The sequence below is a fragment of the Anopheles coluzzii genome, chromosome 2, assembly GCF_943734685.1.
Source record: "Anopheles coluzzii chromosome 2, AcolN3, whole genome shotgun sequence".
Taxonomy (NCBI): Eukaryota; Metazoa; Arthropoda; class Insecta; order Diptera; family Culicidae; genus Anopheles; species Anopheles coluzzii.
This window is the reverse complement of record NC_064670.1, coordinates 71,800,071-71,815,811: the sequence shown is the minus strand read 5'-3', so window position 1 is coordinate 71,815,811 and position 15,741 is coordinate 71,800,071. Positions and strand designations below refer to the sequence as shown.

At 39.7% G+C, this 15,741-nt stretch overlaps 1 protein-coding gene across 5 annotated transcripts in view; it reads left to right on the top strand.

Annotated features, from left to right (window-relative positions):
• LOC120953404 (protein furry) overlaps positions 1-15,741 on the top strand; it is a 46,534-nt gene that overhangs the window by 4,608 nt on the left and 26,185 nt on the right. For 2 of the 5 annotated variants that reach the window (XM_040373287.2, XM_040373290.2), the window contains exons 2-10: positions 3,980-6,873; positions 6,966-7,046; positions 7,131-7,453; positions 7,568-7,750; positions 9,658-9,801; positions 11,168-11,335; positions 12,950-13,604; positions 14,050-14,160; positions 14,899-15,053. In XM_040373287.2, coding sequence (XP_040229221.2) covers positions 3,980-6,873; positions 6,966-7,046; positions 7,131-7,453; positions 7,568-7,750; positions 9,658-9,801; positions 11,168-11,335; positions 12,950-13,604; positions 14,050-14,160; positions 14,899-15,053 — 4,714 coding nt within the window. Of the gene's footprint in view, positions 1-2,044; positions 2,460-3,979; positions 6,874-6,965; positions 7,047-7,130; positions 7,454-7,567; positions 7,751-9,657; positions 9,802-11,167; positions 11,336-12,949; positions 13,605-14,049; positions 14,161-14,898; positions 15,054-15,741 lie in introns of those variants that run through there. The other 3 variants (XM_040373291.2, XM_040373292.2, XM_040373288.2) reach the window with 2 other exon arrangements.

The following is a 15,741-nucleotide window of genomic DNA, read 5'->3' as shown; positions in this document are numbered from 1 at the left end:
ATTCCGGACGATTCCGACGATTCCGACGATTCCGGACGATTCCGACGATTCCGGACGATTCCGGACGATTCCGGTGGAACTAGCGATTCCTTCTCTCTGGAATCGGAATCGGTATCATACTTACCGGAACCGGAGCGGAACCGTGGGTGCGATCCGCGGAACCCATCTCTAATCCCTGTGACACTGGTTTAAGCTTATTTTCGAAGTGACGAAAAATTACATCAATATGCTACTAAACCTTATTTTGCAGTTTTCTTGGTTATTTGTTATGTAAGGGTTATGAAACTTACATAGTGTTCATAGAACACTCTAATGATTATATTTTGAGCATTGGAAAGTATCTTTGTAGTCAAACAATGCTTAAACAGAAGGTGCCCATTTTGCCCCATATGCTCATTTTGCCCCGCTTTTCCTTATATCTTCCCAATTTTGTCAATTTTACCATGTTCTTCTATTTCGCGTAACGTCCTACGCGGACATGCCCGCCCATACAGGCTTTCGAGACTTTATTCATTACCATGCAGCCGGATATTCAATCCTTGCTACGGGGGACGGTCCATTCTAGGCTTGAACCCATGACGGGCATGTTATTTTGAGTCCTTCGAGTTGACGACTGTACCACGGGACCGCCCTCTGGATTTTACCATGTTACATAAATAATAAAAAGTGTGCATCTCCAAATAAAATGGCTTTGTTTGATTTTTATGTCACCATTCTTAAGCAAGAGTCTAATATGCATCCTTCATATCTTAATCCTTGTGTTTTGCTTCCTTGAATCCTTGCATGTATCAAATACATAAACAAAGCAGCTACCATTTGTCATTAGCAAACATTTGCCCCAGTGCGCACGGTGTGTTGTTTGTGGCCATCTCTGTGCTGTTGTTACTGCTGCTGCCACTGCTTTTTTTACACTGTTCGTTCATGCTTGGGTCGAAAAATGATAGATAACAACACGTTACTGTGACGCGCACTTCAATGTTGTTTGGTACGCAGTGAGATTCAAAGTCATGTGGCTGAGACGACGATGTCTGTCCGTCTGTTTTTGATGCGCACGCCGGGCGGGAGGGATGGTGGGATGAGATTATTTTTTTATTCCGGTCAGTGTGTTGACACTAACAGAAGCGTGTGATATATTGACGAAAATAATTGAACCATTGAGCGCGATTTGTGTGTAATGTACTACTCCGTTCGGAAGCATTCGGGTTCGAAATGCAGTGAAGTTGTTTGATATAAAAACGAAATTAAATCATAACTAAGGTTGGGTGTGGTACAGTGGATTGGAATATATTATACAGATCAGTGAGCTTTCGTTAGTGTTTTTTTCATCGTCCAAAATTCTTTACCTAACAAATGAAGCATAAACACAAACGGGCTAGTGTAGTTATCAACTAATTGCGTTTACAATGAGTGGTTGCTAAGTTCAAATTTGAACTGTACAGACCTTCGTTGCTCTGCGAAATGGATAAATCGTGTGACTTAACGATTGCTAACGAGCCAGCTTAAGGTGGACAGAGATAGTAGAAGCAGCGAAAAGCAAGTCTTCAAGTATGAGATTAGGTTATCAATAAGTAAGATCACGGTTGTGATACGTTTAAGTTTAGTTTTATTCTTTTAGCTTATTCAACGCTATGTGATTCTGATTCATTATTTTAAGCGTTATTCAACGTTATGTGATTCTACGTGTAATGGTTATTTGGTTAGAAAACGTTTGCACGAAGTTGGCACCAAACAGTGTGAGCGAGTCGATCCGCTAATACTATATCGATATTCACGGATATTGTTGAATATAATGTGCGATTTTTCTGCTCACATGTTTGTTGACACATGTGTGATCGTTGATCAAATGCATGATCTTGTTGGAGGAAGATCAGTGAATAGGTAATCGGTGCTATTCAAACGAGACGTTTCTATAGTGACGGAAGAAAGTGTATCCCGCCGGGATAGGATATGAATTATTCTTGCTGCCGAAAGTGAACTAGTTACGTCTATGTGTTTGTGTTTTTTTTACCAAAAAAAAAGCAAAAAATCATCCCACAGTCGATCACCGTTCTGCGCGGTTTGATGCTAAAAATGGCACCTTACACGGGACATAACTAGCCACTGTGCTTCCTTCCATCTTCTTGTCCGCTGGTCTGACGGGCCGGGTTGATAGAAAAAGGAAGACAAAAAAAGGGTAGGGTGTAGTGGCTGTTTCTTTGGCTTCTCGTTTTCAATGTTCTGTTAATAGTGGCTGGCGGTGGTGGTTTGTAGGGAGATGTGTTTGTTGCGTACTGAGCGTATATTAAACGCAGGTGGCACGGAATCAACGATTCGCTTCCAGGCCATCATTTTTAGAGCAGTGTGTCAATCAAAGTGAGAATCAAACAACCTGTTTATGTTCGAACGCAACAGTTTGCATGGAAAATTGCTTAGAATAGTGGCCCGCTTTGGGCACGCACTTCCGCTACTGTCCCCTGCACGTGAGTATATTCGAACGAGTCTAACAGGATAAAACAATTATTACATCGTTTATATTGGTGATATCTGTGGAAAATAATAACCACAACTATGGCGTAAAAGAGAGAGAGAGAGAGAGGGAGAGGGAAAACCCATTAGCGTCTGAAGCTAGACGGGCCGCAAATCGTATCCTACGTAAATGCACGCTGTAGAGATGGATGGTTATTTTTGAAATACCGCACGTGCTGTACATGTTTTGGTAATGAATGTTTATTTTTTGCAATTTGTGACCGGTGTGGTGTTGTGTGAAAGAATAAAAAAACCTCTTTTTTTGTTCCATTTCGGGGTTTTCAGCTGTTTTGCTGTTCTAACCATGCTAAAAAGATCAAAGACCGTTGCTTCATTTTCCCCGACGTTGTTATTTCATTTCCCCGATATTTCAATTTTGGTGTATAATGTTTACTGATGGTATGGTTTATATTTGCTGTATCTGTTGGAACTGAGCGAACTATTTTTGGTAACGTATTTTTATAGATGATCAATATCAATTGTTGCATAGTAGGTAAAACAGTACATTGTAATTGATATCTAAACTTTGGTCTCGGTAAGACTGTAGTTTGTAATAGTGTCGTTTATTGATTGTGCACCGCCGGTACACTGCTGCGCGCGTTACGTACATATACGCCAGCTGTTTTATGTGCTTCTGTTCTGAGGATTTTGGAATTAGCAAGAGTCACGTGGCAAAATGGCGCGATTCTGTTACTTCCGTTTACCGTTTGTTTGTTGCCATCGCTGTCGAAAGGGAAGCTTTCGTTTGCCATTATCGATCTCTAGTCGATTGGCAGTGTCTATTTCAGTTGTAACGTAACTTCCGTTAAGAAAGGTTGTGGAAAATTCCTGTTCGAAGATAAGTACAAAAGTGTACTATAGAATAACAGAAGCGGAATATTGGTACAATCGGTCAAATTTTTCAAAAAGGGAAAACCACCTTCAGTTGTTTAGTAACGTGTAGTATTGTGTAAATGAAAATGTAACGCAAAAAATGCAGATAATCATTATCCTAGCGCCGCTTGACATATCATCGGATATGCTCAATAAGTTCGGAAGGATTTCACATCATTTCATGTAAAAAAAGTGTAGTTGAACGGTTTCATTATATTGTTCGAACGAATATATGTGACGAGGTTTTCATACTCATTTTCCTGTGCGGTTTCGTGGAAATAGCTGGAGAAATTAAAACGGGGGTTGATTGTCGTGGTTCATGTAATAATCGAAAAGATGTAAATGTAGCGAATGCATAAATTAAATGCTTCCACGAATCTACGAAGCGGGACAATGGGATATTTGATTACTTAAAAATATTTGCGTTTACTTAATGAAATGCAGTTTATCCCCAGCCATCGTCTGCATGTTTTGTTCGGGCATATTATACTAAATATAGTGCTTGTCTGGTTAGTTGGGCATTGAAAACATGTTTACCACTACCAAAAATACCTTTTGAAGTATTTACTAACCTGTTACTTTCTCCTCGTTTGTTTCGTAGAATCTCAACACAATAGTGAGGCCTCAAATGTAGCAGTAAATCAACAGCAGAATATCTCCATTCATCATGATACGACCGGATCTGCAGGCGTCGGAGTAGTTGCCGGTCAGTCTGACAGTGTACGCAGCACGCCGAAACTTAGCAACGATCGTACCTCGAAGAATGGATCTCAAATGCAACTGTCTCAATTGGCACCAGGCTCCGGAAGTGGTGGCCTGTCTGCTTGTGGTCTTTCTGGAGCAAACAGTACAGTTGTAGATGAAGGCGATACCATTACCGTGATCGAACGTCCGGTTCATATTGAAACTTCGGAACCATCAAAATCACCTCTAGGCGTCGTGAACACTACTTCCGTGCGGCTTAGCTTGTTGCCGTGGAATAGCCACAACCGGTCAGCGATCCTTTCGGGAAACAGTGGCAGCGGTATGGTGACTACCATCGACATGATGGCTGCATCGGACGGAACACTTCGTCCCGGGGAGATTGTAATGCGCACACTGTTCACGGACTTTACGGTGCAGGCGGAGAAAAAAATAGAATGTGTAATGCTGGATGGTTCGGACAGGAATTTGCCAAAGCTTCTCCAGCGGGGCGAAGACTATCAGTTTGACCAGCTGCTGCAAGCGCTCGGCTCGGTGGCGGAACATTGCTTGCCGTCCTTGCTAAAAGCACTACTTGCCTGGCACAAACATCAGATCTGCGATAAAAACATAAAGCGAGACCTGCAAACCGGTGCTAGCTCCACCGCACACCATCCGGCAAATAAATCGGGCTTGGATCTGGATTATCAACTGTTGCGCCGAGAGGCGGCGGTAGAGTTTATCTTTTGCCTCGCGCTTATTGAAATACTGCGCCAGTTTCCGTTCCATCCAGGACATGATGATATAACAAAGCAGATTGAAAATCTTGCCTTTCGCCAGTTTAAGTACAAAGAAGGTGCACAGACGGCACCGAATGCAAACGATAACTATCGCATTGCGGATCTGTACGCCGAAGTGGTGGGCGTACTTGCCCAGAGTCGATTCTCTTCCGTGCGCAAAAGGTTCATGACGGAGCTGAAGGAGCTGCGCAGCAAGGAGCCAAGCCCGTTCACGACGCACAGTATTATCAGCCTTCTGATGGGCATGAAATTCTTCCGCGTGAAGATGGCCCCTATCGAAGAGTTTGAGGCATCGTTTCAGTTCATGCATGAATGTGCACAGTACTTTTTGGAGGTAAAGGATAAGGACATAAAGCATGCGATGGCCGGCCTGTTTGTGGAAATTCTAGTACCGGTAGCAGCAACGGTGAAGAATGAAGTGAACGTACCGTGTGTGAAAAACTTTATCGATTTGCTGTACTCTCAAACGCTCGATGCGTGCACCAAGTCCAAACACAAGCTGGCCCTATTTCCACTGGTGACATGTCTGTTGTGTGTTTCTCAGAAATCGTTCTTTCTCAGCAACTGGCATTGCTTTTTGGCAATGTGCCTTAGTAATCTGAAGAACAAGGATCCCAAAATGAGTCGCGTTGCGTTGGAATCGTTGTATCGCTTGCTGTGGGTCTACATAATACGCATTAAATGTGAATCCAACTCGGCAACTCATTCAAGGCTTCAGAGCATCGTCAATTCGCTGTTTCCGCGCGGTTCAAAAGCAGTGGTACCACGCGACACCCCGCTGAACATATTCGTAAAAATTATACAATTCATCGCGCAGGAACGGCTCGACTTTGCCATGCGGGAGATCGTGTTTGAGCTATTGTGTGTAGGTCGTCCGATCAAGATTATTATGACGCCGGAGCGCATGAGCATCGGATTACGCGCATTCATGGTGGTGGCGGACTCCTTACAGCAGAAAGATGGAGAGCCGCCGATGCCTCGAACAGTTGGCGTCCTTCCGTCCGGCAATACGTTGAGAGTGAAAAAGACCTATCTCAACAAAATGCTTACCGAAGATACGGCGCGTAGTATCGGAATGTCAAACTATTTTCCACATGTGAGGCGCGTGTTCGTTGACATCCTACGTGCACTGGACATTCACTGTGGCCGACCGTTGATGATGACGGTGATACAGAATCAAAACAAAGAATTGGACGAAATGCTTACCGGGGAACGTAAGCCGCGCATTGATCTGTTCCGCACGTGCATCGCAGCGGTGCCACGCCTCACACCGGACAATATGACAGGCCACGAGTTGGTGGATATGTTATCGCGGCTAACAATACACATGGACGAAGAGTTGCGCGGATTGGCGCACCAATCGTTGCAAACTTTAGTTTGCGATTTTCCCGAGTGGCGTCAGGATGTGATTCAAGGGTTCAGTCAGTTCCTGGCTCGTGATGTAGTGGATACCTTCCCCCAGCTGCTAGACAATGGGCTACGCATGCTGTATGCATTTCTGACGGTTTGGCGAAATTTGCTCGGTGCTGGTAGTAACAATAACAGTAATAGCAATACGCTTAACACTAAGGGAGGAGGACCAGCAGGAACGGGCGGTGGCGGTGTACCGTTAGCTTCTGCGGGTCAGCCTGTCATTGGGCGTGCAACAAATCAGCAAGATTTGGGAATGATCAAACCAAACCTCACACAATCAAACGTAAACGCGTCATTGAACGCGGCTACGATAAATTCCAACTCCAGTGGAAGCTCAGGCATATCTTCCATCACACAAACAACCACCATTACGGCGGGAGCCATTGGCGGTGGGGCGGGTACGACCAGTAGCAGTGGCATTGGGGGTACTGGAGATGGTACTACCAACACGACAGCGGCTGGCAGCACTACCGCCGGTGGGAAGAAAGGGCATGAGCTACCGTTAGCGACGACCATGCACATGGTGGAGGGTTTAGCGCTGGTTATGCTCTGTAACTGTCGATCACCACCGCGCAAATTTGCTGTTAGCATACTGAAAGAGGTAACATAATAAAATTCCTTTATTTAATGCGTAACATTTTCTCGAAATATTATACACGATCTGGTACAACTAAATGAAACTCATTTTTGCAGGTAAAAATACTGAAAAAACTTTTGGGCATTCCCGAAACAGAACCGGCCTTGATAGACGTCATTGATAAGTGCTGCCCACAGGTAAATGAAAACCGATGGCTTTTTATTCGCTTTGAAAAAGCGGCGTTTAATTGTTGTTCAAATGTTGTTACCGTCCATCCACAGGTCCTGGAGAAATGTTTGCATATGCTACCTCAAACGGATCGAACGGCCATGCTTAATGCAAATATCATCGACCTTCAATGGATCGTGGACCGTAACAGTGGCATATGGACGACAGGTCACGTCGAGGAATCAACCAAAGCATCCACTTTGACGCTCTGTCTGTCCCAATCCGCCTTAGGCCAGGCTTACGATCCCTGGAGTGTGTGTCTGTTTGGATTCATGGAGCGCACGCGTGTTTTACAGCACTGTCCATCGGTCGTAGCGCAAGCATGGCCGATTTGCTATCAACGAGTGACGAGTTTGTTCAACGTTATAGACCCAACGTATGTAGAAGGCGTTCATCCTCAATCGAGAAATCGAAACTTAATGGAAAATACTATTCATGTTTCGACATTTTTATGATTGTTTTTCCCGTTTTGTATTCAACTCATTTGCAGCCCTGTAAGTGACAACCGCGCGTCGTTGCTTCGTAGCTCGGCACCAACGAAAAAACCCCCGTCCGAGGCACAACGTGACTCACTGGCACATCTGTGGAAAAACCAGGTGGCCCTTGCTATGCGTCTTATCCCACAAATGCCGAGTGTTGCTGTACGTTGTGCTTCGCCTGATCTCAGCTTAAGGTAAGTGTACGGCAAGGGCTATGTGTACATGGTAGAAGTGATATTATTTCTGAAATACCAATTGGACAAGGAATAGGGAACTTGTTGCCTTATGTTCGTCGATGGAAATTTATCTACATAAAGATATGTTCTGCAATACGTGTCTTGCTGTTCTCCGTTATATGTTAAATATAATGGTGTTGTAAAATATAGTTTGACGCATATGATACCTGTCACTAGCAACAGTATTTACGATAAACTGTTGTTCACATGGTCATTTTGTTAGTTGAAACCTCTTGGTAGGTTACTATATTCGTTCTCTATTTTAATCGTTTAGCGTCTGTATGTGTATATATGTCTGTGTTTGTGTGTGTGTGTGTGTGTGTAGAAATACTTCTAATTAATAATAATGATCAGCAGTAGTGAGCACTATTCTAGATCATTGCAATTTAAACATATGTATGTATCTTTTTTGTAAAATCAGATATTACGACGTATTTAGTGGTGGTGGCATTACATTTATGTGCATAATCATTGCAAAATTAAAGGAAGTGTGAAAAGTGCATCTAATATATAAATTCAATCAGGTTACAAAATCAGAGAATGGGCTGAAGTTTGTGATGATAATCGATTTAGATGAGCACAATTTGGGTACAGTTTATTCGTTAAGTTTCGTTTAGAATGTATTCATGATTAATTTAGTTAATACATTGATATATGTTCGTGCCGTTTTGTTTTGTGTTAGGAATGGTTTGTCTTAAAACAGCTAACTCGATTGTCGTTATTGAAAGTGAGTTAACTGATATTGTATTTTTTTTTTATCCTCTGTTTTGATGTGTTACTCATCCTGTCACTACTTAAACACAAGTGCACATAATTTTCCATATGCAGATGGACATATGATTCTTACATACTTACGAAGCCATGTGATTGTAAACTGTGAATTAAATCGTCGTGTTCTCGTCACTTCATTTCATACGTTTTACGGTTAGGATAGTGTGATCGGGAGTTAGCAATCCATTTTAAACGTCATAACATACGAAAATATAGCACCGGTTTCGGTTTCATAGCTCATCGCGTACTGTAGTGTTTGTGTGATAATGTTAGGGTTTTCGAGGGAGAGTGTTGATCCTAAGCCATGAAGCTCAGCTAACTCACATTTCTCTTGTTAAAGGCACAATATGTTCGTTTTTACACCAATCACTTTTAGTTTAAAATTGCTTTGATGGTTTGTATAGCGTGTGCGTCCGGCTAATATTGCACTAGTATGGAAAGGGTTTTGGAAAACAAACAGTTGCTCTTTACCACTTTTCAGGAGGTCGCGAATTGTTGTTGTGTGTACACGCACAATAAACTTTTGAACAGTAGTGACATTGATTGAATGTAACACTTAAAGTATGTATTTTTCTTTCATGTTTCTTCTCTCTATGCCAACCGCGTCATATCCTGATAATCGAACAACAAATTCCACCGTTTATCGACTTCTACTCAACTCAACTATACGCCATTCTTCTACTTTACAATCACTGCTCCGACTTCATCTTAAAACAAATATATAACAAAAATAAATAAACACATTCATTTGCCACTTTCAATATACTCCATTATCATCGGTATATTTATATGAACATTAATGCGACACAACACAATGATCGCATAATAATCGTATTATAAAAATTGCAAACATGAAACATAACGAAATATGTTTTATAAATTTGTTTCGTATGCTGTATCGTACCCTATCTCATAACTGTTAATTTGTGGACGATTATACATGTAAAAATGCTATATATGATCGATTAAATGTAAATTCCAAATTGGATTGATCATTCCGTCCTACCTCTACTCCATCCTCCGTAAATGGTGCTTATAATCGGTAACAATGTTCACCATTCGCATTCAAACACATTACTACACGACACTATCAGTCTGCATGATCAGTCGGATTCCCGCTCGTTGTCTGACTCGTTGGACAATATACCGTCATCCGTGTTTGGACCAGAAGGAATCGTGACACGCTTCACCCTACCTCTATCCTATGGTCGCAAAGATGCCAGACATAAGAGACAAGGGTAACGTTTATTTTAATTTTTTCCGGCATAGTTTTACAAATGATTACTTTCCGTTTGTTTTTTTATTTGTTTCATTTATTATTTTGTGTTCATTCATTTCTTCTTCGTTATCATTTATGTTTCACTCGCGATCATAATTATTGGTTTTGGATGTGCCCATTGTTCCGTTCTTGTTTCTTTTTTGTTTGTTGTTGTGGCAGATTGTGGCACATTCATTTGACGTTCATTCTGATTTCATTCATTTAAAGTTTGTTTCAGTTACGTTGAAACTAAGAGACACATGAATATTCGTTCTCTGTTGTTGGTGTTAGTATTTACTTTGCGTTGATCAGTAGTCAGAAAATTTAGTGTTGCTTGATCTTTCCGACAGACATTCATTACACATTACAGTTTAACTAACCCTAAAATGGTAGCTGATTGGTAGCATCAACAATATTTGTTACACTATTTGAGGTACAAGTTAATCAAGTAAAACGATATTTGGCAGTAGATGTACTCGTATGCTTTTAAGCATTATTTTCCTGCAACAGACGTTTTGTTATATTTTTAAAAACCTCTAACCATTTTTAAGCGTACTTCAGAGTAATTTTTGCAAATAAGGTCTTTTGCATTTTTTTTAAATATAAAATGTAGTGTTTTGAAGCAATGAATTGTTTTTTTTAAATAAAAATAAGTCAAAATCATCAACAATTATGAGTTAATGTATTTTTATATACATGAATAACAATATATAATAGTATATAGCGATATTGTTATACGATATAACAACAATACTAGCTCCACAATTACTCTTCAACGGCATAGCGTATACGTATTATCAAAGTATTGTGAACGTATTGTGAAAAAAGATTGGTAACAAAACGACTCAATTTTTAAAATAGTTCCTCTTGTCCACATTTGGATGTAGTAAAATGATGAGGAACATTTACTTGCTCATTTTTGCTATTGTTAGTAATACTATGCTCAGTATGATTATTATCATTATTATTATTATTATTATGTGTCAATTGAATCAGGCAATTGCATATTACTTCTAGACTGTATTGATGCTGCTCAGTCGATCGAAACGAGGTTGGCCTGAGTCTATAATGCAGTATTGCAGCTCATTTGTCATCATTCCATCACTTTTACCATTGTTACTACTTTTACTATATATAGCGTTTTACTTTGTTCAATTTTTGTCTTAGCCGCTTGTAGCATGGTAATGGTTTATGGTGCTGATATATGTTGTAAAGTTGTTTCATTGTTTATTTCTTTTTCTCTCTCTCTCTTTATCTCTCTCTCTCTTTCTCTCGTTCTCTCGCTCCCTGTTTCTCTTTCTCTCTCTCTCTTTTGAAATATCCCGTTAAATTGGGTTTCATTGCAGCTCTTCTCCGGACTCCTTGTCAGCGGATCGAAGCGACAAATCCAGTGGGACGAGCGCTTCGCCGGTAGCACTTTACAAGCTGGTGATACCGTTGCTACGCTGTGAAGTCGTCGATATACGAGATGCGGCCGTTAATGCACTGGGAATGATAAACCATGACGCGCTAAAGTGAGTAGGGATTTATGTACAAAGTTGTTCGTTTTCGTTTGATTTTTTTTACATTGCTACTAGTTTAGGTTTAGTGATTTAGGTATAAAAAAACAAACAAACACAAACAGTTTGAGTGTTAGAAAAAATCAAATAATCGTTAACTATTTTTAAGTTCTCTTAAACGTATCTTATCCACTAACAAATAGATAAATAATCTAAATTATAGTCCCATGAATTATCCTATCCTAACTCCTATCCTAACTCCTATCCTATTTAAAAATTAAACTTAAAACTTGTTTTTATTCCAAACTATGCCTTCCCTAACTATTCACTTCACGGGCCGCATTGTTTCACAAATAACATTGTTATTTGCAAAGAGCAAAAGATTGAAACCACTGTATTTAAAATGACCTTCGCGGCACGTGCCCTTCGTGCCGTAGTTTGGAGGCCCCTGCTTTAAATAGCAACAGTCCTAGGAATACTGTGCATGCTTTTTTTTTACAGTTGATTATTTGCACTATTTTTATGTTTTAGATGAGAAAGAAAATAATTTGAATTTTTCTAAAAAAAAATATTATACGCAATATGTTTAGTTGAGCAAACTACATAAAATCATCTATTTAAGTTTTTTGTTTCAAAATCAATGGTCGATTGGTAATATAATCGTATCGTATCAAGTATTGCTAGCTAGTACAGTTATTACGAAAAAGGGTATCGTTTTCGGTCTTATTTTTTGAAAAGTGTTTGCAACTTTACTTTCCTATTAACCATAAATAGCAATAGAGGGAGGATTCTTGCCCTATTTGAAATAATTTAAAAGTAAATGCCAAACTCAAGTTGATTCTCCTAGCAAGATCTGTCTATCCAATTACGTGGTATTAATAAGTCATTCAGTAAGCTTGTGCTATGCCAGAATGACCGTGCATTTGCCCCAAGAAGGAGAAAATTGGAATAACATATTTTGGCTAACGTGTTACATATTCTGTGGCCAGAACAGACCTTGCATGAAGAGGAAGTGTATGATCAAAACATCAATTTAAAAAGTACATCTGTTTTATATTCGTTCATCGAAACAGGGTTCCATTTACCTTTGATCTTAGATTTTGATCTTGTTTGTTTTTCCATTCCTATTCGCGAGAAATAGTATCTGTAGTGCATCAATCGAATCGTAAATATATGCAATTTCAGAACTAAAATATATTCTGATTAACTCGGGGTTTTTTAGTGATGTGGAGATGAATAATAACAAAATGTGAAAAAGTGAACGAGATTTTGTATTAGTTTTTTTTAAATAATATTTTAAATTATTTTAGTCAAAATTAGGCATTTTTTTAATGTTGATTGATTTTAGTTCAACATATTGTACAACGTATAACATAGTAACACTAAATAACACATAAAATATGTTACAATCAAAGTTTATTACGCAGAAGTGATTATGTTACATTAAATTTGAGAATGTTAGTAATAATATTATAATAAACATACTATTATATTTTAACACGCTCCTTATTTTTAACACGATTTAAAAGTAACGGATATAGAAGGCTAGGCTAGGTTAATTATACATCTCATTCGTATTCTCATGACACTTTTTATTTCATATTTTATTTTCATCCTATACCACATTAGGGACCTGATGGAAGAGCTAGTAGTATATATACGTGAGGCCATTGATCGCAAGCAAGAGAATATGAGACGCCGCCGGCGTCGTGATGCACTGCGGTTGCAACTGGTGCGTGTGCTGGAGAAGATTGCCGAGAACGGCACGTTCGGTATCAGCCAGTTCGTGCTGGAGCGGGAAACGATGTCGCTGCATCCTACCTTCGTTGAGTACATTGATGGTGCACGCCTCTATCTGGAAACAGAAACCGACGGCAAGGACAGCAGTAGTATGCGTGAGGTGAAGACGCATTTTTGCGACTTTATTCGCAAGATGATAAAAAACTTTTCGCTCGAATCGTGCGGCACGCTATTGTCACGTGAGCTGAAACGGAACCTGGTCAATCTGTTCGTCGGATGGAGCGGTACAGCATATGCTCTACCATTTGCACACGGCCACCACGGATCGTCCCATCATGGCAGTCATCATGGGGTCGGTGCTGGTGGCAGTGGCGGTGGTAGCATTAGTGGAATCGGCAGTGGAGTTAGCGGCATTGGTGGTGGAACCATCGGAGCGAGTGTATGGGGAAGCTCGAGCACAACCGCGGGCATCAGCTCGGGGGCCAACACTTCCGTTGGTACCATCGCAGCGGAAGAGGAAAAATTACAATTTAGCGCATTACAGGTAGGTAAAAGGAAGCTTGATAAACTTACACAGAATCACGATATCAATCAAATATGAAGAATCCATGTATGTGTATGACGTGGTAGAAATGCTGGGTGATTTTCCTATAATTGGTATCATATTGTAATAGAGTTTTATTGAGAGGATGTAAATGTTGCTCCAAATTGAATCGAACTAAACAGTCAATGATGATGTTTCAATGTATGCATTAAATTGTATGGATAGATTATCATGAACATAGTCTGGCACTTAAATTGCTGTGATGTAACATAATTTTTTTTGGAAATGATTGAACGAAGAAACGAAAAAATAGTTAAACAATCTACCGAGATTTAAAACATGCATATTAAATTCCTCTTATACCATTTCGTCGATTCGTGTTCAGTATAAGCATATGTTGGTTTGGTTTTGAATCTTCATCTCGAACGTTCCTTTTCCGTTGCAGGCTATGTCGGCGGTTTTGTGCTGTGGGCCATGTTTTGATCCCGGTCATTTGGCGGAAGATGGTGCAATTTATAGTTGGCTGGACATGCTAATGACTTCCAAAGACGAGAAGGTAAGTACGCAAATCAAAGGTAATAGTGTAGGGTTGGCTTGTGGTAAAACGACTTACTGTCATTCACCAACTCTTACCGCTCTTGTTTAGGGATAGTTTATTATGAACTTTGAAGTGAATATTCAGGATATGGATCATTTTCCTTGATTTCTTCCAGTTTTGTCTGGAAGCGTTTTTTTGTAATTTAAAAAACGAAGAATTTCATTTATACTACAATGTAAAATGTTTTGATATCATTAGGAAGAGATTTGATCTACTGTTGACCGTATTGGAAGGATTAAAGATAAGATTTTGTATCCCACCTGAATCATTCTTTGCATTTTCTCCTTCTTTTTTGACATAACAACCGTTGTCGGTCAAGGCTTGGCTTGACTAGTGGGCTTGGCTTTCAGTAGCTAACTAATTACACATAGTATGATTGTCAGTCCTACGTATGGGGGCATGGTCCAATCGAGGCTCGAACCCATGATGGGTGTGTTGTTAAGTTGTGCGAGGGATAACTGTACCACCAAACAGGCCAAAAATATTATCTAAATTATCCAATAACAACATTCCATTAATACGCAATGATGTGCGGTGTATTTTATTACGGGCAATTTTTAGAACATCACTTTTATGTACAAGACAAATTATGGAGGTTTATTGTCGAATTCATTACTCCGTATGAAACATTATCTCCTTAAAATATGACCTAGTAATATATTTTATCTCCTTTACTTACTATATTATTTTCCCCAGATTTATGAGTTAGCCAAGGAAACGGTGGTACTACTACTTGAATCCAATCCCGATATAGGTCAGCTGCTTGAATGGGTCATCGATCGTTGCTATACAGCTTCTCCTCGTGAAGCAGATGCTTGCTTCTTGGCATTGGCGGTTATATTTAGTGCAAGGTAAAATTATTATTGTTATCTTTGTGTTGGAGGGTGTAAAAACTATTTAATTATACATTACCAAGTTATAAACATTTATCATTTTTAATTATTTTTTTTTCTTAACTAATGCAACATTTATGATCTTAAAAATGTGTGTGAACAATGTACATGTGCAAAATTTTAAATTGAATCATGTTTTTTTCAGGATTTTATGCTAACAGATAATTTTCTAACAAAGGATAATTTTCACAGTTATGTCTTGTTTTTCAATTATTTTAAAAGCTTTCTTCGGATTTCCATCGATATTGACGCTCCAAAGACAGACGAGCTTTCACAAATGCTCCCTAGCACGAAGAAATTGTTTGCTAATGAGTTTGCTATAGAGTGCTTTATTTCTGCAGTCTCAGCATACCTTCATTTAGTGCTAGTACCGCGAATGCGCTATCATTGGCCTTATTACCAGTGGCAGCACAGGATGGAATAAAACGTTACTGCGCTTTAATGTTTACGATTGTCGTCGTAAAGCTGTTGCTCTGTTGTCCGGCACATCGCGTTGAGCGTTTTTTGTGGGATACTCCATTTGATCTTGATGTCACTTGATTCTCAATTTCAATTAGGTCAGGTTTACTGTCAAATGTGTATGGATCAACAAGTAATACTAGAATACTAGGTGCTTTATTCTTGAATATGCACTTTAATTATTGCA